Raw genomic sequence first — 25,371 nt, 5'->3', positions numbered from 1 at the left:
GTATATGGCTGTGGTACATTAACACAAGTTTTTTTTTTTTAATCATAATTTTAAATCATTAATTCTCATTATATTTTATATCTAGAAAAGAAAAGGTTCTCAATGAAGAGACTCTTCAGGAATATTCAACTGAATCTAGTTTAGGCTGATACGTATTTAAATAATTAAAGTGACATATTTGTGCTTCAATATAATTGGCTCACATTATGTTCAGAAAGATCTTAAAATTGTAAACTACATCTTCCAGTGATACTGCTTACCTGACACACAAAAGCATGTGACTGCAGTAGAGTGATTTCTCTCTGTAAACATAAGATCTAAAAGTTAAAATTGCGTATACATGAAATATTAATGACAAGTATTGTCATTAATGCACACGGTTAAGAAATTGATTCGACATTTACCACATAGAGTCATTCTGAGTATTAGGATGAAGGAAATCGTCACTAATATTAACAGCAACAACAATAGTACTTCAGTTCTGCTAACATTTATTGAGCAGGGACATACCTTCATGAGTGCCTCTTTAAGCACTGAGGATACACCAGAGACCAAAACAGAATCCTTACTTTCATGGAACTTACATTTTAGACAGAACTACATGAATAAATATATAATATGCTCAGAAGTGACAAGGACTTGGTAGAAAAAAAAATCAGCTTAGAGGAAATAAAGAATACAGTCAATAGGATGGGGGAGAACAGGACTGGCCTGGTATTTCTCCCTAGTTCTTTCTATATTGGGCCGTATGTTCTGTTCACCACCACCCCATCCTGCCTGTAAGAAGTCGTGATCTAACAAGGAATGCAGGGAAAACTCCATATACTTACTTAGGTCAAACAGAAAACAAGTAACATGATAATAAGTGCAAAAAGGTGATATGACTTGGCATACATTTGAGCTTTAAGAAGGGAAAATTGGAGAGCACAGCTGTATATCAAAGTCATATTCTTAATTCTGTTTTGATTATTTGATTATAAAGAAATAATAATATATGATGTCAGAGAGGTTATCTGAAAAAGTAAAACCATGCAGGTTTATTTGGTATTTAATCATGTAAGAAAATTCATTGCATTTTCTAAAGTTGGCAAAAGTGCTCTACTAAAACTTGAAAAAGATAGTTTGGTAGAACTATAGACTAATTTCATATATGAATATAGATTCAGAACTTTTCAATAAAATATTAGCAAATTGAATCAAGGAGTATATTAAAAGAATGACATGCCAGGAGACATTTGGCTTGACTCCAAAAATGTAAGGATGGTTTAATGTCATGACATCTATCAACATACTTCCTAAGTCAACTGATCAACAGAGAAAGCTCATATAATTTTTTTTATCAATAGATGCAATAGAAAAAGGACTTATAAGATTTAGCAGCCATTTCTAGCAAAAATTCAATGTAAAATCAGATTAATATAAAGTCGATTTCTAGGATTGCTGGTGTTTAAGACTCAACTGTTCACTTTATAAAAGTGCAAGATTTACAAGGTTGTTTATAAAGGTTTAGAGGTTGCTATACTGAACTATTTTGTTTTGTTTTGTTTTTAATTTTTTTCATTTATTTATTTGTTTTTCCTCACCATAGCACATACTCTCCCCAATGTCCATCACCTAGCACCCCATAGCTTCCACCCCCCTCTCCTCCAGCAACCCTCAGTTTATTTCCCAAGATTAAGAGTCTTTTATGGTTTGTCTCCCTCTCTGGTTTCATCTTGTTTCACTTTTCCCTCCCTTCCTCTATGATCCTCTGTCTTGTTTCTCAAATTCCTCATGTCGGTGAGATCATATGATAATTGTCTTTCTCTGATTGACTTATTTTGCTTAGCATAATACCCTCTAGTTCCATCCACGTCATTGCAAATGGCAAGATTTGGGGTTTTTGTTTTTGGGTTTTTTTTTGATGGTCTTGAGTACAATTGAGGACTAATAGAAAATAAAACATGCAGTTATGTCGTGTAACTGTGATGTGGCAAAAAAAAAAAAACTTCGATGGTGATGACTCAAGTGCAGCCCCACCTTCCACAGCTAAAGCAGAAAGAAAGACAACAGGTCTGCAGTTCTCAGTCTTCAAGTGTCAGAGCTTTCACTCTGCTCAGACTGCTAAAGACACCCACTGTGATCATGGGCTACAAGGAGTAGCAATGTCCACCAGATTCTGTCCATGCATTGTGTTACTAGGGTGTATACTCTTAGTGTTGCTCATTTACAAATCTGATAATAACCCAGAGTAAAAAGAGTTGTCTTGATCACCATTATCACCCATTCATGAAGGTGGACCTGTCATTGATGTCTGCTTAAATCAAATAATAATATATATTATTTATATATTTGTAGCATCTTATGGAAGAAAATAGCAATGATGACTACTATTTACCAAGTTCATATTAAGTTCTAGGAATTGCTCTCATTCAATGCTTAATCCACCTCTAGCAAAGAAATACTATTACTATCCCCATTTCATAGGCAGGAATACTGGGAATTAAAAATAGAAGTAACCGGGGCCTTCTCTCTCTCTCTCTCTCTCTGCCTGCCTGTCTACTTGTGATCTCTCTGTCAAATAAACAAATAAAATCTTAAAAAAAAAAAAAAGATTTTATTTATTTATTTGTTTGTTTGTTTGTTTGTTTGAGAGAGAAATGAGAGCTCAAGCCGGAGAATAGCAGAGGGAGAGGGAGAAGCAGACTGCCCACTGAGCAGGGAGCCCAACACAGGGCTTAATCCCAGGACCCCAAGATCTGGAGACCTCCACCTGGATTGTTATTACCCTTTATATTCAACATATTCAAGTTGATTTTTCCACATGTTCTCTGCCCCTCTATCTGCCCTTTCTCCTGTGTTACTCCTCTATTAGCACAACCCAGTCACGCCAGCCAAAAGCCTGGGCGGCAATCTTGACTTCAACCCTGGCTCACTCCTGATTTACCTTACCACACAACGTTCAACTGCAATTCTCTAAGGAAGGTCACTGATATTTTTCACCCAGATAACTTCAAGAACTTCCTCAGACCCTGCAAGAATCTGAATTTATTCATTCAAAGTATATTTTTTGATGACCTACTAGGAGCCATCATTCTGATGATACCAAGATGAATTTGCCAATCTCTGATCTTAAAGATATTAGAGTTCCATAGGGGAACACAAGGGAATCACAAGGTCAGGATGTGAATAAGGTGCCAAATGTATGGAGAAGCAGCTCCTCAGGGAGCCCTATGGGCTGTGGGAGTGTCCTCCTCTGTCTTGTTTCTCAAATTCCTCATGTCGGTGAGATCATATGATAATTGTCATATGATAATTATATATACTAGAAAATAATTTGATTGTTTCTTGCTGGCCATAAGACTCCCTCAAAAAGAAAAAAACAAAACAAAAAAAACGTTAAACTCCAAGAGACAGATTGGTAAAATACAGCTGTAACACACATTATAGAAAAATAGGTTATTTCCCCATAATATACAAAGAACTTCTAATAATTTAAGATAAAAAGGTAATTCAATAGGAAATAATGTGCAAAATATGGATAATTTAGAGGGGAGATATTCAAAGGGTCAATAATATTTGGAAATATTTATACCTTGCCAAAAAAGTCAAGAGAATGCAGGGGCACCTGGGTGGTTCAGTGGGTTAAAGACTCTGCCTTCGGCTTGGGTCATGATCCCAGGGTCCTGGGATCGAGCCCCACATTGGGCTCTCTGCTCGTCGGGGAGCCTGCTTCCTCCTCTCTGCCTGCCGCTGCCTGCTTGTGATTTTTGTCTGTCAAATAAATAAATAAAATCTTAAAAAAAAAAAAAGTCAAGAGAATGCAAACTAATTAGAGAAATAAGTAATAATTAAGAAATAGAGAAATAATAAAGTAATAAACAAGCAAAAACTGAAAGGAGTGGTAATTTTAATAGTTTATGAGGAAGCAGATCATGGAAACTTTCTTTCATTGTCTGTGATAAAGTGAATTACCTCAACCTTTTAGAAAGTAATCCCTCAATAATGATTAAAATTAAACATAATATACCTTCTGGCATAGCAATTCTTGCTAATCTGTCCAATAAAAAACAAATACAACAATATATATGCATATATTTTCAAATATTGTTTTTAGCAGTAAGGAAATGTCAATAGGATAAAATCTGAATAATTTGTTTTCAGTCATGAAAGGAATATTATGTAACAGAAAAAGAATGAGTCTGTCCTCTGTTGTTAAGTGTAAAAATTAAGTTGCAGATTAACAGGTGTAGAAGAAACATATCTTGTAAATAATTTTAAAAAGAGAAAGCTTATATATGTGTGGGTATAGTTGCTTTGGTTATATGAGCATCCTAGAAAGTATGGGAGAATATATCCCAAAATATTACCTATTCCTTTTAAGAGGGTAGCTGGCAGTGGAGAGGGATGGGAAGAAGGTAGAGGTGAAAGACCATAATCAACTATATATCTATATCTATATCTATATCATCTATATCATCTATATCTATATCATCTATATCTATATCTATATATATTATAAATATATAAATACTATACATATATACTCTTTCTCTAGTTTTAAAATGCAAATCTAATATTTGAAATGAGAAAGTAATGTTAACAATTTTAAAAGAAAGCGATGACATTTTGAAAGATAAATTTAATTTTATTTCAACAAATATTTTATTGTACAATTTATTCCATGTGAGAAACTTTGCAAGGGAGTCCGTTGTTAAGAGGAATTGCTATATGGAGTCAAGTATTCCACACTGTTGGTCCTTGTATATCCATATGTTGTATTGATTAAGTAGTCTTAGAGTTATGCAATCACATGTAGACATGAAGCCTTCCAAAAAATAACTGAAAAGAAAACTGGAAATCTAAGAAGCACTCAACTAAAAAATAATTATGGTAGGCAAGACACCTCTGAAATAAGCATTTTATTCTAGCCATAACTATAATTCTATGTAATAGATTGCAATGTAAAATTACTGTTTTAGAGAACATCTATCTCTCACTTATTCAGGTCAGGAAGAGACTCATTGGTGCTAGTTTTCTGGGATTTGGCAATACTCCATAATCCTTCCTGTGGCCCATGTATATATAAAAAACCATGGAAGTTAAACTGAAAGTGTTAATCTCATACATTTTGGCCATACTATAGTAAATATGGTCTTAAGCCTAGGAAAGAATAGAATACAATATTTAGCTAGCTGGCTCCTTAAAATCTTAGACACATTTATTTTTAATAATGGCTGCAGGATATTTTCAGGAAGGTAATCCAATTAGATGCCACTTCTGTTAGCTTACTGACCATAAGGACAATGGCCTTCTCCATGTAAAAGTCCTTCGAAAAATTTCTGTAGAAGTAGATTTATATCTTCCAATTCAATACTGTCAAAAAGACATTTTCTTTCTAAGTCTAACTTTTAAATGAGAAAAATAGTTTATTTCTAGATGTAAACATTTATAGTAGAGAAAATTGGATTTTTTTTCCCCAAGATCAAATGACTATCTCCAGTGTCATTACACCCAATCTCTTAACCTCTTCTGGAATATTTTATCCAAGATTTATCTCTTTATTTTAAAGATTTTATTTAATTTGAGAGAGAGAGCATGAGCATGAGTGGGGTAAGGGTCAGAGAGAGAGAGGGAGATGCAGAGTCCCTGCTGAGCAAGAAGCCCCACACAGGGCTTGCTCCCAGGACTCTGGAATCATGACCTGAGCTGAAGGCAGATGCTTAACCGGGTGAGCCACCCAAGCACCCTTCAAGTTTTATGTTATGAATGGTTTTTCTCAGCCTCAATACCAAGTTCCAAATCAATTTACTATTAGCTCAACTGCACAGACTGTCTCCTAAGTTTTCATTCTTTCGAGTGCTGCCAGACCTTGACCTGAACTCGGAATGTTCTGGCTTGAGAGGCAAAGAAGCGGTATTCCACATATCAGTAGGGTTGAATTTAGCTATCATAACCCTTCCATTTTCATGTACGTGACAAGTATCAAGAAGCCCTGAGTTTGACCCTTGACTCCTTGTTTTGTGTCCACTGAGCATTGCACCTCCAAAACAAATAGAATCCTGTATCTTTTCTACAACCTTTGCTCTTCAGGTTTCTTTGATCTTCCCTACATGCAGACACATCCACTATGCTCATAAGGAACACATTTAAACCTTCTTTTCGCCCTAGCACAGTGTGGGCCACTCCAAGAAGTTTTTAAAATTAACAATTGCAAGCCATGTAGTAAGATCTGAATAGATACTGGGTCATTGCTAATTATAAATTAGGACACAGTCATCAAGCAACTAGACAACTGACATGTGGTGGGAGCCCATTTTGTTGCCACTTATTAGTAAGAACGCCCTCTGAAGATCCCAGGTGATATTCCTTCTGGAAGAAATTCTTTTCCCTTTGATTTAAGATAGAAAATGTTGGTCAGTCCTTCTCTATCCTAATTTTTGTTACTTTTTTCTGACTTTGATTTTGTATAGAGTTACAAATGTGGCTATTGATATATATTTACTCTGGAAATATGTCTTTTAAATTTTCAAAATAACTATGCTCAGGGAAAACATTAATCAGCTGTGAGTACAGTTACTTACTGAATTCTATCTCCGTGTGCATGGCATTAAATGGGCATACAATTTAGGCCCTGCCATCAAGAAGCTTACTGGCTATTTAGGAGATGAATATATACTCCAAAATTTAAGGGGACATTGCAAGACAATGATAAGAGAGGAACCCAGAATAGTATGTAAAAAAGTGATTTTTTTAACGGCCTATATACATTTTTCTAGGGTTCTTTTACCCCCAAAACATGAGCGTACCCATACGCTTAAGTACCACTATAGCCTTAAAAAAATTAGGCAAAAAAAAAAAAAAGGAATATTAAACATTGTAATATTCCATTATAAAATGTTTCTTTTTTTCTGGTGCTCAGGCCCATGTGTTAGTTAAACAGGATCATCCTTTGCTTGCCTCTTTCAAGGCTTATCTCTTATATCTGAGACTAGAATTTGCTGTTGCTTTACTTTCTACATGATGCGCATGTGAGATTCAGAAACTCAATTGTGCATCCTCAGAAAATGCAAAGTCTCATTCCTTCACCCTCACCAAAAAAAAAAAAGTAGTGACATATTTAGAGTACATACTAATAATGCAAAGCGGGGAGTTCTGATGTTTCATTTAATTGAGTTATAAACAAGAAAACTGTCAAATCCTGCCGCTGCCCCATTGATGCCTGCGGATGTGTGAATTTCCTCCATGTGTGTGCTCTGTGTCCTTTAGAACACCCACAGTGGAGATGAATCACTAAGGTGTGTATTAGTCTGACAGTCCTAGAAAGTATCACGACGAAAAGCCAAACCCAGGAAACAGCATTTCATTTAGTTCCTGGTGTACTGCTAATTGATCCCAAACCTTTCATTACTGTCTAGTGCAAAAGGCTAAGTCAAAAAGAGGCATTTAGAAAGTGGCTTAACTGAAAACAAGGCACGGCAAAATTCTAGGTCTTGTGAACTTCACTTGCTCTGTTCCTGTGTTGTCACATTGATTCTAAATTTATCTTTTATTTCAGGTCACTTGGAAACCCCCACTCATGCAGAATGGAGACCTGCTTAGCTATGAGATCCGCATGCCGGATCCTCGTATCACAATAACCAATGTGACTCCCTCAGTGTTAAGTCAATAATTACTCATCTGATTCCTTTCACTAATTACTCTGTCACCATTGTGGCTTGCTCAGGAGGTAACGGGTACCTAGGAGGGTGCACAGAGAGTTTACCTACCCATGTTACCACCCACCCAACCCTACCTCAGGGCATTAACCCACTGTTGGTGGTTCCACTAAGTGAATCATATGTTGGAATTTCGTGGCAGCCACCATCCAGACCAAACGGACCCAATTTGAGGTAAGAGAAAGTGACTGTGCATTTGGATTTTGCTATGGTCTTATCTCCAGGAAGGAAGGAAAGAAAGAAAGAAAGAAGGAAGGGAAGCTTTTACTCACGTATGAATGTAGAACTAATTCCCAATTGGATACCCCACTCATAACTTGAATACAATTTCATATTGTATATCTCGACTTATATGGAGCCATAGAAGTTCGAGATAGAAATATAATTTTGTGAAGCTCTCAAACCCCTTCAAACAACAATCACTGTTCTCTAACATTTTGATGTACCTTCTCTTGATTTTCAGAATGTTTTTATTATATGTTAGACAAACTCGATGCCTGTTCTGAATGATACATTTACACAAAAATGCCTCAAAATTCTGAAGCTAACACAATAATTCTCTGGCAGGGTATTATTATCTGGAAACTTGTAAAGAATGTGGTCAGGGACATAGATAAGATGAAAGAAACGTGTGTGATTCTGAAATAGCTTTTTAACAACCTCAACTTGACACTCAGCCAAGAGTAGCAAGTTGATAATATTATCATTATTTATAAAGCACTGATGGGTTGATGTCTTAGAAAACCATTAACTTTATAAGCATTTTGTATTTCCACTTTGTGTGAAACTGGTGATAATGTTTTGGCAAATCTGAAATAGAAGAAATCTAAATGTTATCATTCTTACTGATGATAGTAAAATGTGAATGTAGCTGATTGTTTCAAAATAATTGAATACCTAAAACTTGAGCCAGAAGACAGTGATACCTGGAAAAAAAACTTCCTGATTGTAAATTAAGATGTTTTTCTTTTCGTTATGTGCACACACCAGACCACTCATGCTATGAAACAACCTGAGTTTTGGTAATAACATTAGTTGAGATAATCCCAATGTTTCTGCTTGTCTTTTGCTTTAGATATGAGCTTCTGAGACGTAAATCCAGCAGCCACTTGCATCAAATCCCCCAGAAGATTTAAATCTGTGGCACAATATTTATTCAGGAACCTAGTGGTTTTATGAAGATAAGGGTCTAGCAGGTGAGATTACAAAAAACTATAAAAACAAATGCTGGCATTTAGTCTTGAGCCACGTTGACTAGTTCAGAGTATCTTGTGTCTTCATTGTGTGCGCATGTTATCAGTTGTGCAATAAAACATGTTCAGTGATTATCTGTGGAATTAATCATCGAATTGCAACAGTCAGCATGTTTCACGCTTTGCCATCTTAACTGTACCAATTAAAATAAGCCTTTTGAATTCGAACTTGTACATGTTTAAGCTCTAAGCAAGACATGAAAACTTATAGAGGCATTTGGAAAAACTTGAACATCTATAAAATGGGGAGGAGGGGAGAATTGACTGGCCACTTACCAAATGCTTAGTACTTCTGGAAATATTGTTACAAGTCCTGATCCAACCCACAAAAAATTGTTTAGTTCGCACACCTCAGATTTGAAAGAATTCAACGTAGGGTTTAAAGGAACCAGGAGACAGGCAAACAGGATATCAGCGAAGAGCACCTTGTGGGAGAGCCCGCTGACCTGGGTGCGTTTCATCCAGCACTGGAGAACCGGGTTGGGACTTCATGCAAGTCATGTAACTTCTCCAGGCTTAACTTTGTTGATAAAATGAAGAGATTGGACAGAATTCAATGATTTCTCAGGTTTTGATGAGTCCAAGCAATGTAATCAAATCACCAGAAAACAAAACAAAAACAAAAACCCACGAATAGTGTTTTATGAATGCTTTTCAGACGTGGTTTTTCAGTAACTTTGCTATAAGCTTTATTATTTTCCTGGACTCACCACTGACTGGCTCTACTCTGACTGCTGTGTACAGCTCTGGCCTTGCCTCCTCCTCTTCCTCACCTAAGCGTGGCCCAGCCTCGTTCACCTCACTTCCAGGGCGCTGTGATGTGCCACACTTCCTGGCTCAGCTTCTCCCGTCACTGCCCTCTCTCTTTGTCTGACCAGCTTATCCATCTCACGCTGGCCGGGAAGTTTCCTGTAGGCTTCCCTGCTCACTCTTCCTGGTCTGACTCAGCTGCCCCTCTGTATTCTTACACACCCTCACATATTACTAGAGTCAGTAATGTACTGCCTGGGGACTTGTCTGGACACCCCCATAGTGTTGTCAGATCCAACTGAGGCAGGGGTCTTTGCTTTCATGACTTCTGAACCTTCAGTCCCTAGACTACTGTCTGCACATCCTGGCCCAGGAATAGTTGTAAAATGAAAGAATACGTCAACTCAGAAACGGTGGGTGTATTTCATTCCTCTGTGCCTTAGGAATGTTAATTGTATTGTATTCTCTTCAGGGAATGGATAGAACTAGGGAAAATCTCATCTTCTTAAAGGATATTGATGGGAAAACCTATGGATATTGTAAGGTTCTGGGGGTGGGGAGGTAGCATGAATCTGATGAAGCTATAGAGTGAACCACAGGAAATTGCCATTTTTTGGTAAGTCGACCTAAATTATCATGTCACTAGACTGTTCACTATTTTTAATTATTTACTTCATCCAACATCATTCTATAATTACCACTTCAGTTGAAGAAATTAATGTATTTAGCAATTTCTTCTTTCTGAAAGGCACTAGGATAAGACAAAAATGAATTCAGCATAACCCTTGGCCTCAGAGACCTCACTCACAGTCTAGTGGAGGAAAACACACCACACCCACGGCTATGTGTGTACTAATTGCTTTTTTTAAAAAAGATTTTATTTATTTATTTGAGAGAGAAAGAGCATGGTGGGGGAGGGTGGAGCGGGGGTCAATCTCAGGACCCTGGATCAAGACCTGAGCCAAAGGCAGATGCTTAACCAAATGAGCAACCCAGGCGCCCTTGTGTTAATTGCTGTCATCCCAGTTTGCTACTTAGTCACCAGTACTGCAAAGGGAAATCATATAGAAAAGTAACTTTCTACAATCTGTGAACTCTGAAGGCCTTAAATATACCATTTCTAAAATAAACAGACCTTGACTATTAACATAACTGAATCAGATGTTTAGCCATGAGATGTTTGAAAAAGAGAATAAACCTCAGAAAATTAATGTTTCTTTGTAGAAGAAATGAAAAGTTATAAAAGAGAGCCAAAGCCAAATATTTATTATTGAAATTTTAGTGATACCTCTAAGAATTTTTAATGAGAAGTCCAAATCTAAGATCTAAGAAAAGAGATATAGTTCAATCCCCAGAAATCAAGTTGAAATGTAAGGTGACATAAACATAGGGATGACAGTTATTTCTAAAAGGGAGGTATACATCTAACAAAATATGCTGAGTGGTATTTGACTAGCCTCCTAATACTAAATGCCAAGGGATTTTTTTTTTTCCTGCTAAGACTATCAAAAAAAAAAATCTTTTTTATTCAAATAACTGCTATGACCCATGTAAGTAGCTTGTGGTAAAAAACAATATGCATTTCTTTTTAGTATTAAAAATAAACAGTGTGAGTCTTCATATGACGAGAACTTTTTTTTCTAGCCCTCTACCCTTTGTAAGTCCAAAAAAAAAAAAAAAAAGTCTAGGGTCCCTTTCAGCCCATGGAGGGTTCTCTTACAGCTCTGAGAGAAAACTGGAAATTAGTCCACTGATGGGCACTGTGTGCTGTGACCGTTCTTCTTTTACAAAGTGATCTTTCTCAGTAGAGGCTGCCATTACCCACCTTGACTGCTAGCAGCTAGGGCTCACGGCCCCTGCTGGTAAGCCAGGGGTCTCTCAGACTGCAGAGGGGAGGACCTGAGCTCTCAGCTCACTTTGTTACACACCTGTCTCACAGCTCCTTAATGACCCTACCCTTTGGCTTTTGTCTTCATGACGTATTTGTTTGGTTGCTATTTTTTGGAGTGGGGAGGACTAATTGAATTCTAAAGCCTTTTAGAGAACAAGCAATTTCCTATTCTCCTCAGACTCCATCATTCCTTCTTTCTTTCTTATCTTACACATACATAAATAAGTGGAACACTGAAATGTCTCTCTCCATCTTGACCTGATATCACCACAGCTATATCTAGAATCCGTTTTTAAAATGGCACTTTTCTTGATATAAAAAGTAAAATTAAGATTCACTGGGCATCCCTTTATGAATGTATCTGTGAGTGTAAATATAAAGTAAAGTCAATTTTGTTGGTCAAATGATCTATTTTGGTTAGCTGTATGTTTATGATAGATAGAAAACACACCAATTTAATATAAATTATTATTATATTCTGAAGTTCAAATCATTCTAGTAGTTATTTTTCCCATTTTTATCTCCATGTACAGAATAGAATATTCTGAGCTAATTATCTAAATAATTTAGTTTAAACAAAAATAGTTTTGTTCCTATGATTGTCTTAGGTAAGGGGTGATTTTATCTGAGCTACACAGTTGTCTCATTATTGAATTTTTGCTCTATGTAGACATGAATTCTGTGTAACTATAAGTTTATATGATTTGTCAGTTTCTAACTTTTCTTCCTTAATAATTCTGTGCAAAATAGTCAAGTTATGGTTGTTGGGGGAACCATAACTTTGGGTTCCCTGACATTTTCATCACTTGGAAAACCTGGTGAACATGCTGTTATCATCTGATGCTGAGGTGAGCCAGGCAAGGTTTAATGGGGGGCAGCGACCTCCTCATTGTAAACATCAGCCTACCCTTATGATTTCCAGTGCCTTTTTTCTGAGTGATCAGATAAAACTACCAAGAACACAGTGATGGCATGCCCTCTTTTTTGTTTTGGATTTGATGCAGGAGGAACAAGTTATAAGAAATAGTAAGTTATTTTTTCTATTTTAAGGAAAATGTTGACTTGTAGATAATAGTACCTTAGCTGCAATTAAATTTATAAAGGGAGGTATGTTCCAACTCCTGTTCCTTTTCTAAATGTACTTCTTTGCAGTGATAGTCTGGAAAGAGACTTCCATGTGACTCCTCAAGGATGCATTAATTGTCTTATCATTAAATGAAATTATCCAGGGTGCCTGGGTAGTGTAGTCGGTTAATTGCCTGACTCTTTATTTCAGTGTGGGTCATGATCTCAGGATCCTGGGCTTGAGTCCCACGTCTGGCTCCATGCTCAATGGGGAGTCTGCTTGAGGATTCTCTCTCTCCCCTAACCCCTCTACCCCACCTCTAAAATAAGTAAATAAATCTTTTTTAAAAAGATTTTACTTAGGGGCACCTGGGTGGCTCAGTGGGTTAAAGCCTCTGCCTTCGGCTCAGGTCCTGATCCCAGGGTCCTAGGATAGAGCTCCTCTGCTCAGCAGGGAGCTTGCTTCCTCCTCTCTCTCTGCCTGTCTCTCTGCCTACTTGTGATCTCTGTCTGTCAAATGAATAAATAAAATCTTTAAAAAAAATAAAAATGAAAAAAATAAAATAAGATTTTATTTATTTATTTGACAGAGACATAGAGCCAAGAGAGCACGAGTGGAGGGGATGACAGAGGGAGAGGGAGAAGCAGGCTCCCCACTGATGAGGAGCCGAAGGCAGATGCCTAACCTTCTAAGCCACGCAGGTGCCCTGTAAATAAATCTTTTAAATAAATAAATGAAAGTGTTCAAAATTAAATATTCACCTTATTTTCAGAAAATAGTTGGACTTGAGTGTTTTAAAATTAAATTCTTTAGCTAAATATATCATAAAGTCTAAGTTTAAATTTTATTGGCATAGATTCTAATTTTTTTAAACCTTCCAAAATGAAATGTTTCAAGCCCTAAAAGAGGATGTAGTTTCTGGGAGATAATATTCAAAAGAATAGAGCTTTCATTCCCCTCCTTTGCAATAAGATCAAATGTACACAGATGACATGTCCTGCTTTGCTAATATAGAAAGACAGGGCCAGTTCCAGGAGACCTGGTGGGATCTGCCAAGGGAAGGCAGGCGGAGGTAGGAAACCCTCTCCCCCCCCATCCCCCCCCCCCGGATGTAGCCTATGTAGCCTGTAGAAGCCAGGGACTGCTGGGACCTTCAGCCTTACCCTTTTATCTTCTAACCTCTTCTTAATATCTTGCTCCTGGGCTTCCCTCTCTTCCGGTTCTTCTCCTGGGTGTTCTTTTCACAGGCAGCTCTGGCCACTGCTTTGTATTTGGGTTTTTCACGCTTTTGTACAACTGTAGTTTCAGTATACAGTGTCAATTGCAGAAAAAGAAAAGAAAAGAAAAAAAATGGAAGTGGAAGGAAGGCTTTTCTCCCATGACCACTAATGTGAAGTAGATCGTCTTATTTTCTTTATTAATGTCAAAATGTGAATAAAAGTCAGAATGAAAGCCAACTTCTGTACACATTGTTGTGCCATCTCATAGGAAGAGACTTATTCAAAATGAGCAAATATATGTCTATTTCACATTTAAATTAAAGTAGTAGAGTCACAGTGTCTCCACTGAATTTTTTTTCATTGCTCTAAATTTACCTGAAGCTATCCTTTTGCAAGTGCCATTGTATGAAACCTTACCTCATGAAAAATGAGTCTCCACATGTGGAAGAAGGCATTTTTGTCTTAGGAGATTTTTTTTTCCCTCATGTTTTATTCAAAACCAAAAAAAAAAAAAACCAAACAAAAAACCCCCCAAACTAGTTTCTGTGCATTTTTTTCTAATGTGGTGACAAAGTAGAGCAAAGAAAGAAATTACAGCAAAATTATTTTAGGTGTGGCTTTCTGGCAGCACGATTGTAGATGGCCACAATCATATGACAGCAGCAGCTTGCCCTCGCAATCTGGAAAGTACCGTGTTATGAAAACTTTCAAGGGTGATAAGCATTGCTCTTCAATATCAAAAGGAAAAAATCTTCAGTAGCATTTTTAGAAATGGTAAGTAAGTGGTATAAAGAACAAGCAGATACTGTCAATGAAATATATATACATATATATGTGTATATATATATATATATATATATATATCTCAGATTTAAGCAGTAGAAACAAGTGTTGCATTTTTGCTTGCTTATTTGTTCATTCCCACAAAGGATTTGGGGATGTAAGGAATAGTATGCTATCTGAGGTTTCTCAAATCCTCCCATGTGTGATGCTGTACTCCAGCACGTGCTGGGCTGTGGCAGATATGAAGAAGTTAGTGGAAGAAGCAAGTGAGTAGCCTGCGTTTTCAGAAGCATGATTTATATTGGTGACAATATTGACACATGAATTCTGTTAGGACATCAATAAAGTTGACACATTTTTAATTCTGATGAAAATAACCTGAGGCATTCTGTGGCTGCACTGTAGAATTTTATTGGTTACAAAAACACATCAGACCCCTTCAAGATGCAAGCCTTCACACGTTTTGCCCTGGAATGTTGCTTCCCACTAGACAAATGTCTTCATTGCACAAAATGCCACTTGTCATCAGTACCTATCCCAAATATTACCTCCTCCGTGAAGACTGTATGACTGGATGAGGTTCAGCTAGATGCTGTAGCTGAACCATGTTGGAAGAAAAGGGAATAAATGAGCCCATATTTTAGGAGTTCTCATTTAAAAACAGAGTTCTGTAAATATGTATGTTCTCCAGTAGAACAGATATCCTGTTCATTATGTTTAGCATCTAGAATGTTGTTAGTGTTCAACAAATATTCTTATATGAATGAACAAATGAATGAATGAATGAATGAATGAAATGATGTAGCAACATGAGAGACAGTATAATGTGTAAAAGAAACATCTTGCTAAGTTTTAGTAGGACTTCTTTGTTGGACAGGTAGATTTTTGTGACACTAGTTTACCAAATCATATATGCCCTGAAAGTTTTGAGACTGAATGCTTTAGTAACTCTGAAGTATCCATTCATTCATTTATGAAATTTGCTACTTTGTAAATAAACAGATTCCTGGGTTACAAAAACTTCAACATCTAAACGGAACCTAACTTTCTCATTCACTTGAGCAAGAACAACTGAACCTTGAAATGAGTACATTACCATAAATAAGTTTTTCGTATAAATTATCTTTTACAAGGAAAAAATACCATAATCATTTCTTTTTTTTTTAAAGGTTTTATTTATTTATTTGACAGACAGAGATCACAAGTAGGCAGAGAGGCAGGCAGAGAGAGAGGAGGAAGCAGGCTCCCCGCTGAGCAGAGAGCCCGATGCGGGGCTCGATCCCAGGACCCTGGAATCATGACCTGAGCCGAAGGCAGAGGCTTTAACCCACTGAGCCACCCAGGCGCCCCAATACCATAATCATTTCTTATAACACAACAAAATTTTCCATTTTCTGTGTATTGGTGAAGGGAGACCTTGAGGGTGATCTCAGACAAATTAGTAATTTAGAGAATAAGTATCGTAATAACCCAGTATTCCTAAATGGACCTCAAACAGTTGGTATTACTGGGTGCAGAATAGACCCTATATGAAGTGTACATTCACTTTGCAGATTTCAAAAGCTGTTTCTTACAGAGTTTAAAATGGTACTTTTTGAAGACGGTCCTATGAAACACAATTAGTATTTAGAGAAAAAATTTGTTTGATATACCTAAGTTTTGCATGAGTATATGATATCAATGAGTCTAGCATTTTTCTTTTAAAAGTATCCTTTTATTATTAACTAAATGGAATGACATTTGATGTCAATAATCAACACCTCAGTCCATCCAAAAACGAGCGTACCTCAAGTGGACAGAAAAAAAAAGCCACTTTAAGTACACTAATATGTATATTCTTTTTTGACATGAAGTTGCAAAATACAAACTGAGACATATAGTCATAAGTATATACACTGGAAAACATAAAGATTAGGTTTTGGATGCAATGAAAATGATGTATTTTTGTATTTTATTGAAGAGAATTCAAGATTTTATATCCTTAAAAATTTAACTTAACCAATTGAAAGTTAAAGAAAACACAAAAGACAGATGTATGACATCAAGTCAAATGCCTATTGATTTCCCAATTAAATAAAATGATGAATAATGGAAAGAATTTAAGATTAGAAATGAGACTAGAGGCTTGCTTAGTCATCTTAACTAGTCGTAGACCCTTAGGCAAATCCACTTAACTTCTCAGGGTCTCAGTTTTCTTATCTGTAAAATGTAGCAGGTATTTTATTATTTGAAGTGGAAATATTGTACAGCCATGTCTCACTCAAAAATTTGAATATTACTTTGGAAATGGACACTCCAGTTATCTATATGACCTCAATTTCTTCTGTGCACATATAAATTGTATATTTCAGCACAGCCAAATTATGATGGAATAGCCTAAAGTCCCTACAGAAGTTGTTTACAATGTATCATTTAGTCAGTGATGTTGTTAATTCCATTTGCAGAAAAGAACCACACAAATGGTATCACTTTAAAGCCAACAAGATTACTAAATGTTTAATAGCATAGACATGTGAAAGAAAGATTCAGCTGTTGTAGGAGAGAAGATTAGGCATCCAGAGTCTAGCTAAATTTGTGTTAAACCATTTCACAAAGTAAAACACAATTAAAAGTATTTCACTCCGGGAGAAAGCTAATGAAGCCAAGGTCGCTGGTTCAAATTCCCAAGTGAGCCATTAGCTTTTGTATCATTCCGTTGTCACAGACTCGCTACCTCTTATCCCCAATTCACCATCTTTCGAATTCATACTAGTGGTTACAGAGGAAATTTGGTGAGACTGAATATGTAAGCAAAAATCCATGCCCAGTGCTAGAAAAATAACTCAAAGGTCAAGCCCCAGTGATAGGACATCATCCAAGTACTGACAGATCAGATTATCCTTATGATGATTATTACTATTATTGCCATCATTATTATGGTGGGAGCCTTGCATCGTGGTTAAAAGAGCAAGCTCTAGAATTGGACTGTCTGGGTTTGAATCTCTACTGTCCCACTTACCAGCTTGACAACTTGGACAAGTTATTTAACTCTTTGAGCCTTATTCTCCTCCTTTTCCAAAATAGTTGTTCTCATAGGGTAATTGTGAGGAACGAGTGAGTTAACCCATGTGGAAAATCCCTGAAACATACTAACTACTAAGTAAATGCTATTATTATCTTTCAGCCGTCTTGCTCATGTTGACTATTTGGCACTTGCCGGAGAACATTTGTGGTAGTTTCCTCTAGCTGCTAGAAATGAACTGGGTGACAAAAAAGAAGAGAAATTTATTGTTTTGCACTTCTGGAGGCTAAAAGTCCAAAATTAAGGTGTTGTCAGGGTCATGCTTCCTTCAGTGTCTGGAGAAAACCTGTTTCTTGCCTGTTCCAACTTATGATGTTCCCAGTTGTTCCTTGGCTCGTGATGGTATAACTTCAATTTCTGCCCATCTTCACAAGGCCATCTTCTCCCTGTGTGTGTCTGTATCAAAATTTTCCTCTGTTTTTATAAAGACATCAGTGCATTGCATTTTGGGCTTTCCTGAACCTAGTATGACCTCGACTTGACTGTGTCTGCAAAATCCCGATCTCCAAATAAGTTCACATTCACAGGTATCAGGGGTTGGAGCTTAAACATACTGGTTGGGGGTTGGGAGCACAAAATTCAACCCATTACAGCCAACAAAGCAGAAAAAGAAAGAAAGAAAGAAAATAAGGTGCAAGAAGAAAAGGTAAAGCAAACAAATGTAGAAAATTTGATGCTAGTACTTATTTGGGGGAAATAGGTAAATAGACTCAAAGAAATCACTGTCTTTACCCACCACTACAACAGACCAACACCTTACATGTGGCTGAGTTACAGCCCTGCAAAAATATCTCTGGACCATGAGTGAAAAACAAGATGACTTCAACAAGCAGTAGAAGCAGACTTCAATATAGGTGGCAGCAAAATGCTGTGAGAATCCTGGCAGAATTATTTGACACAATCCTGTAAATGGCATCCCCCCTTTGTCAAGCCTGATAAGTTGTGACTTATTGAGACACATTCCATGGGCCCTGCATTGGATGCAGGGTGTCTTGGATGACATTGTAAACCCAAAAAAGGTGATGATGATCTAAGGCCAGCATATGCCCTGCGTTCTGGATGACCCCAGGGATAGTGATGTGTTGTGCAACATGTTAAGCAAATTTCATGGTCTAAGCCATTGTCCACTCAAAGCCTGACTGTGTCTATAAATAGCATTTTCCTATCTGGGCAGTTTTGAACCAAATGAAGAAAGCATGATAGTCTTTTGCCTGAAAGAGCCAAAAAGGATTAAAAAAAAATGATGGCTTTACTTTATCATTGATTTAATATATGACTTGGGAAGTCCTCATCATCTCACATCCCCATGTCCAGTTTTCTCCTTCTGCAAAGCAATATACAGTTTCCACTGTATTGATTCAAGTAAATATGTTCACACAATAGCAAAATGCAGCTCGCTGTAGCAAAACTCTCGGCGGGAGAATGTTGTACCCTTTGGTCACAGTTACGATTTAATTTAGGGGATTATCAGTCTCCCAATGAGATTATGGGAGGGAAGGATAGGTGTAGGAAGAAAATGGTGATGAGGGATTCTGATATTTGAAAATGGATGAGTTTCCCAAAAGAAGAGCATAAAACTGTCTGGATCAAATTCAGATAGAACGCTGGCCTGTTGCCAGGTTTGTAATTGCATCTTGAATTGAGCTGTAATCCTTACCACTTCCGAAAACAGTAAGAGTGAGAAAACGATAAACCACATTTGTTTTAAATAGCGGTTATTTGCTTAGCATTCCTAATAAAATATTTTCCCTGGCACTGTGGTGAAGGCTCCAGAGCTACAAAGATAGTGGCATGTTTTTGTGGAGGGAGGAAAAAGAAGATAATTCTCTTCTGTAGGGGGAAACAGAATATTGTGCATTTTGGGCATACTGTATTTTGTAAGGGAAAAGCAATGTGTGTATGTGTGTGTGTGTTTTTCCTTAAAAGAGAAATTTGTAATGACTTTTTGAAAAATGACTTTTCAGGTTTACGACATATGAGTATAAGGTGTTTGTACACAACAGTGTGGGTTTTACACCGAGCCAAGGAGCTACCGTGACAACATTAGCTGGTCTTCCAAAGAGGGGCACCAACCTCACTGCAACCGTTCTTAACCACACTGCCATAGATGTGACATGGGCTAAACCAAGTAAGTCAGCTTCTCATGTCTTTAGTTCCCCTTAGCATGAATTTAAATTGGATGCATTAAAAAATAAAAACAACAAAAATCTGAGATGCTCATGCTACTCTTCAGAGCCAGACTCTCTCTCCCTACTTTGACATCCTTCTTGGGCCTTCTCGTCCTCTTCCATTCCTTTTGATTGGGAAAGTAATTTCTGTCACACCAACCAGTTGTGATAGAGATGTCCATGTATTAATTTGCTAGAATGCAATACTGTGCACTTTCCCACAGAAAGCTCTGCCCCCACCCCCATCTTGTAACTCAGTACTTATTAGCAAGAACCATTGACAGGATTGCAGTCATATGAGGGATTTTTCCGAGTGAATCATCTTCAGCGCTGGTTGTAGACAGAATTCCAACTTCACAAAGGAAAATGGAACCTGGACATCACCACTGGGCTTTCTTCAATAATGCAGGGGCCTCGCCCTGACCCTATTCAGATCACACCTTTATGGGCAGTTAGAAGAGCTTACAGATGGATCTAATCCGCTCCTGAAACTTTAGAAACACAAAAACTGATATTTCAGATCTTATTGGCCCGCAGAATAACATTTAACAGCAGACCTTTTAATTTGTAGTCATCCGTTATCACCATTAGAAAACAACAATGAATTTATCATGGGAATAGGTGTTGTAACCATTCTTAGAAGTACCACTTGAGATCTGGCAAATAGTTGAATCAAAACTTGCTAGAATAGTACCACATATCGAGAAACATCTGATTCACAAATCCCCAAGTGAAATGTTTGTCTCAAGAAGGAGACTGTACCTGCTAGGGTAACCATCTATGGTTAGAGTCTGCATAGCTGTAAAACTACTCTTGGCCAGGGATGACTAGGGAATAGTAATCACGTGATTTTCATTCAGCCTTTGAGTTTTGTGCCAGCCTAAGACATGCTTCCTGTTCCATTTAGAACATCTGAGTGGATTTGCCTCCATGTTACATTTTATCAGTTGTGAATTAAAACCAGGATTAGGTGACATTAACGGTAAATTAAAATCTGTACCTGCTCTGTTGATCTACGTTGCCACTAAATAACCCATTTTTACAGAAGACTATCACCCTAGGGTTTTTATAAAGTTGCTGGTTTCTAATAATCTGTGTCACCACTGTTGGGATCTCTTAAGCCATTTAAATGGAAGAATGGAAATTAATTGATGCTTATGATTACCCTCTGAGACACCTCTGGGAAAAATACAAAGTTTTTATCTGGAGATGGATTTTTATGTCTGATATATTTGCATTCATCTCCCTCTTTCTCTCTACTTTACCCTCACCACCTGACTCATCTTAAAAGCCTGCTCATAAAGGTGGATGTCCTCCCCCTCATCTGACATTTGAATACTGCTGTTAAGATCCAGCTGCTGAATTTTTGCCAGTATAGGTCCTTTACGTTATAATTGCATGCCTGAAGTAAGCGTGCTTATAAAAACTGACAAACCTAATAGATCTGCAGCAGCTCGCTGAAGTTTCATTACCTTGGTAATCTGAACCTCTGACCTTCGGGATGTAGGTAATGCAATCTGCTGTTATTTCCATTCATACCTTAGAAATATTTCAGATAACTATTTGTGAGCACAAAGGTTAACTCTCAGAAGAGGGTCAGCTCTCCCAAAGCTTGTTGCATTATCATTTTCTTCCTTCGTGCAACCTGCTAGCCTAAGTAAATTAACTAGTCACTCCTCTGTGATAGGGCCACCTCTTTTTTGCAATTTTAATTTGTTTCTTTGGTTTCCTGGATACGTTTGGCACATTGTTGAATATGCTAAAAGGCACAAAACTATAGGATGAAAATCAATTGGATACATTTATAAATATTTACTTATTAAAGATTGCCTTTCAAAAAAACATAAAAATGTATTTTTAAAAAACCATATTCTGTCTTAACTGTGACCTCCCCATGGATACACCATTTTGATAGCTGTGTATTTCTGGTAAATTTTTACTAACCACAGATTAACAGGAATGTTATTGAGCATTTTAGAAGGACTCATTTTGAATGTTTGCTTCACTGTGTGGTCTCACATGAGGTAAAAGCATCCCCACATTCCTTCAGTTCCTTTTTAGGGTTCATATAGCAAACTGGCAGCACACAGACCACATTTACTTCCCCATCCCCCCTACACTGTTTTGCCTATAGTATTTTTCTTAAATAATATTTTTCCAACATTTAACAATTAGAAGATTTTGCATAAAGATGATGATTTGGGGATTGATTTGAAAAATCAAATGATTGGGTGAAATTTTTTTCACACTCCATTTCTCCTGTGGGTGATTCCATCTATTCTCACTGTTTCAAATTCTCCTAACTAGGAAAATTACAAATTCCTATGAAGCCTTATGAAGGGATGATTTTAAAAAATAAACTTTGGAATCAGGGAAACTTGAGTTTGGATCCCAGTCCCAGTGTTTTCTTAGCGCTAGGACTAAAGCAAGCCACTTAACCTCACTGAATCCTGGTTTCCTCATCCAATATCTTTAAAATGTTGTGATAGGAATGAAATGAGATAATATATGTTTAGAACTTAATAATCATTTAGTATCAGTATAAAGTATTACTGTGTCTCTAAAATGTTGACAGTGTTGTCAATAGCAATTTTACAAAAGAAAAAAAATTGGAAAGCCTTTTCTAATAAAAATTTGGTCATGGTATTCAGATAAAAGCTTTTCTATGGTGAGTTGAATATAGACAAAGACGAGATGTCGCTTTATAATGATCTAACTTGACTGAAAGGTAGAACCACCAACCATTGCATAGTATCATTTCCTACCCCCTCCCCCTTGAAGGTGATGTTCCCCATGCTCATCAACCTAGACACTGCACACACTTACCAGCCTTGGAGTTAGTCATGGCCTTGTGCCTATGTTTATACCAATAAAATGTGAAAAGAGATGATTTATGTCTTTTGGTGTCATAAGCACAAAACATTAGCTATGTCTCTTTCTGTTCTCTCTTCATAATTTCCCTGGATGGAACGTAGACATGGCAGTTTTCTCAGTTTCAACTCTGCAGACATGGACGACACCCTAAAAGAGCCAAACCACATAAGAAAAGGAACCTGGGCTGTTGAAATAGAGCACCATCCGATTCACTCATTTGGGGGCTATTATGTGAGATATAAATTAACATCTGTTTTATTTAAGTCAACTTTTATCAGTGCCTCTTGGTTACCACAGTTCAGTTAACTCTCTCAGTCCCTGTTTGCCCATATGAATTCACTTAAGGAGCAGAATTATCTATCCTGTTTCTATTGCTTAATATAGCATGATGAGTAATTAACATATCTCATATACAATTTCCTTTAAATACAATTTTCTCTGGCAGGCTATTGATAGGAGTTGGAACACAATGAAAGACTAAGTAGCTGGGAGGATTTCCTAAATACAGGTGTTTGTTTCTGATTATGCATAAATTAGATAGAAGGCATGAGAAATCTTTTTGGGAAAGATAAGGAGCCTGGCTTGGATCACTTCTTTATGTAAGCAATTTTCTCTTGCAGAGTAAAGAATTTTTTTTTAAAGATTTTATTTATTCATTTGACAGGCAGAGATCACAAGTAGGTAGAGAGGCAGGCAGAGAGAGAGGAGGAAGCAGGCTCCCTGCTGAGCAGGGAGCCCGATGCGGGGCTCTATCCCAGGACCCTGAGATCATGACCTGATCCGAAGGCAGCAGTTTAACCCACTGAGCCACCCAGGTGGCCTGAGTAAAGAATTTTTTAAGGAAGTAATTTGATTTAAAAAAAAAAATTTTTTTTAACTCTACCCTCAACGTAGGATTCGAATTCACAACCCAAGGATCAAGAGTCTCATGCTATACTGACTGAGTCAGCCAGGTGCCCCACAAGAAGTAGTTTTGGTTCCTCACATTTTCCAAGAAGTATTTGGTTAATAACACAAAGCTCTGCATGTTGAACTTGGGAAATTGAACACTGATTTGAGAATCTATGAGCAAGATACACTTCTATTATAAAATAACCTTAATGGGATCCTTCCAAGTTTTTACATTTGAACAAAATTACCTCCTCCCAAGGAGCCTGCTAATGAGAGATGCGGCTAAAGAAGTCAATCCTAGACAAATCTGGACACCTATTGAATGGAGTGGTTCGCTGTAATTGCTCTAGATCAGGCCACAGATGTTTTTGTAAAATGCCAGATAGTAAATACTTCAGGTTTGCGTGCTATGTATAGTCTATGTGGTAACGGCTTAACTTTGCCATTGGAGCACAAACACAGCAATAGATGACACCTACACAAGCATAGCTGTGTTCCAGGAACAATTTATTATGGACACGGAGATAAAATTTTCATATAATTTTCACATGTCACAAAATACTATTCTTTTGATCTTTTTTCCCTAGCCATTTAAAAAATGTAAAAACCATGCTTAGCTTGCAGATTATTATAACCAGGTGGCAGGTCACATTTCACCTAGAGGCCAGATTTTGCCCATGGACCATCATTGGCTGACCCTAATGTAGATGCTAAAAATCTAGAGGATGTAATTGACATTAATAGTAATCTGTAGGGGTGCCTCTGTCACTCACTTGGTTAAGTATCTGCCTCTGGCTTAGCTCATGACCCCATGGTCCTGGGATCGAGCCCCATGTTGGGCTCCTTGCTCAGTGGGAAGAACTTCTCCCCCTGCCTGCTGCTCCCCCTGCTTGTGTGTTCCCTCTCTCTGTCAAATAATGTCAAATAAATAAATAAATAAATAAAATCTTTAATAGTAATCTCTAAAAATAATCCAACAGCGTGTGAGGAGCATTACCTAAGTGCTTTAGCAAGAGGACTTTCAGCTAGCTCACCTAACAACTGTTTTAAATTACTTGGGAATCTATTACAAAGGAGAGGAAACTCTTGTATATTTGAGAACTGTTACAGCTAAGATCACATTTCTGACCAATATATAGAGATTACCACCCAAAATGTCATTTAATAGCAAAAATTATGTCCAAAGTTTATAACCGTCTTCTTCAACTCACTGAGGTGGCCTGATTGATACACTACAGTTAGAGGAACACCTGTACTCAGATAAATTTATTCGATCTAGCAAATATGGGTTGCACATCATAGGATTAGAATATCTGAACAAATTTAACAAATGTTTTTTGTTGTTTCAAACACGTGCTAGCATGAACAGCTCCAAATCATGTAACTCTAGCTCAGATGTTCACACTTTGATGTCTAAGTCCACCTGGTGGCCAGAAAAACACTTCAAATTCAAGAAGTCCCAAGTGGAACAAGTGTCCATCCCATAATTACTCCTATGTTTTCTTTTTTTTTTACTCCTATGTTTTCTATTTTATGTAATGAGATCCACCCAGAAACCAAAACCAGAAATCTGAGATTTCTGTAACTCTTCCTTACCCCTTCTAAACTCTCTGGGGTGGCTTAAGGACCTTGGCTCCTTCCATCTAGTAGATCCACCATTCCCTTGGGCCTTCAAGTCCTCCAGGTGGGAAAACTAAAGACAGTCAGAAATGGCCAA

General features: G+C 37.2%; 1 protein-coding gene across 1 annotated transcript in view; it reads left to right on the top strand.

The window, feature by feature from the left end:
• The window catches only part of USH2A (usherin), a 705,277-nt gene that overhangs the window by 463,642 nt on the left and 216,264 nt on the right, over positions 1–25,371 (top strand). The window contains 5 exon segments of the mRNA XM_047705734.1: positions 7,538–7,646; positions 7,649–7,871; positions 8,773–8,792; positions 8,795–8,891; positions 19,683–19,849. Of these exon segments, the coding sequence (XP_047561690.1) occupies positions 7,538–7,646; positions 7,649–7,871; positions 8,773–8,792; positions 8,795–8,891; positions 19,683–19,849 (616 nt within the window).

The sequence above is a fragment of the Lutra lutra genome, chromosome 15 (assembly GCF_902655055.1).
Source record: "Lutra lutra chromosome 15, mLutLut1.2, whole genome shotgun sequence".
Lineage (NCBI taxonomy): Eukaryota > Metazoa > Chordata > Mammalia > Carnivora > Mustelidae > Lutra > Lutra lutra.
This window is presented reverse-complemented; position numbering and strand designations above follow the sequence as displayed.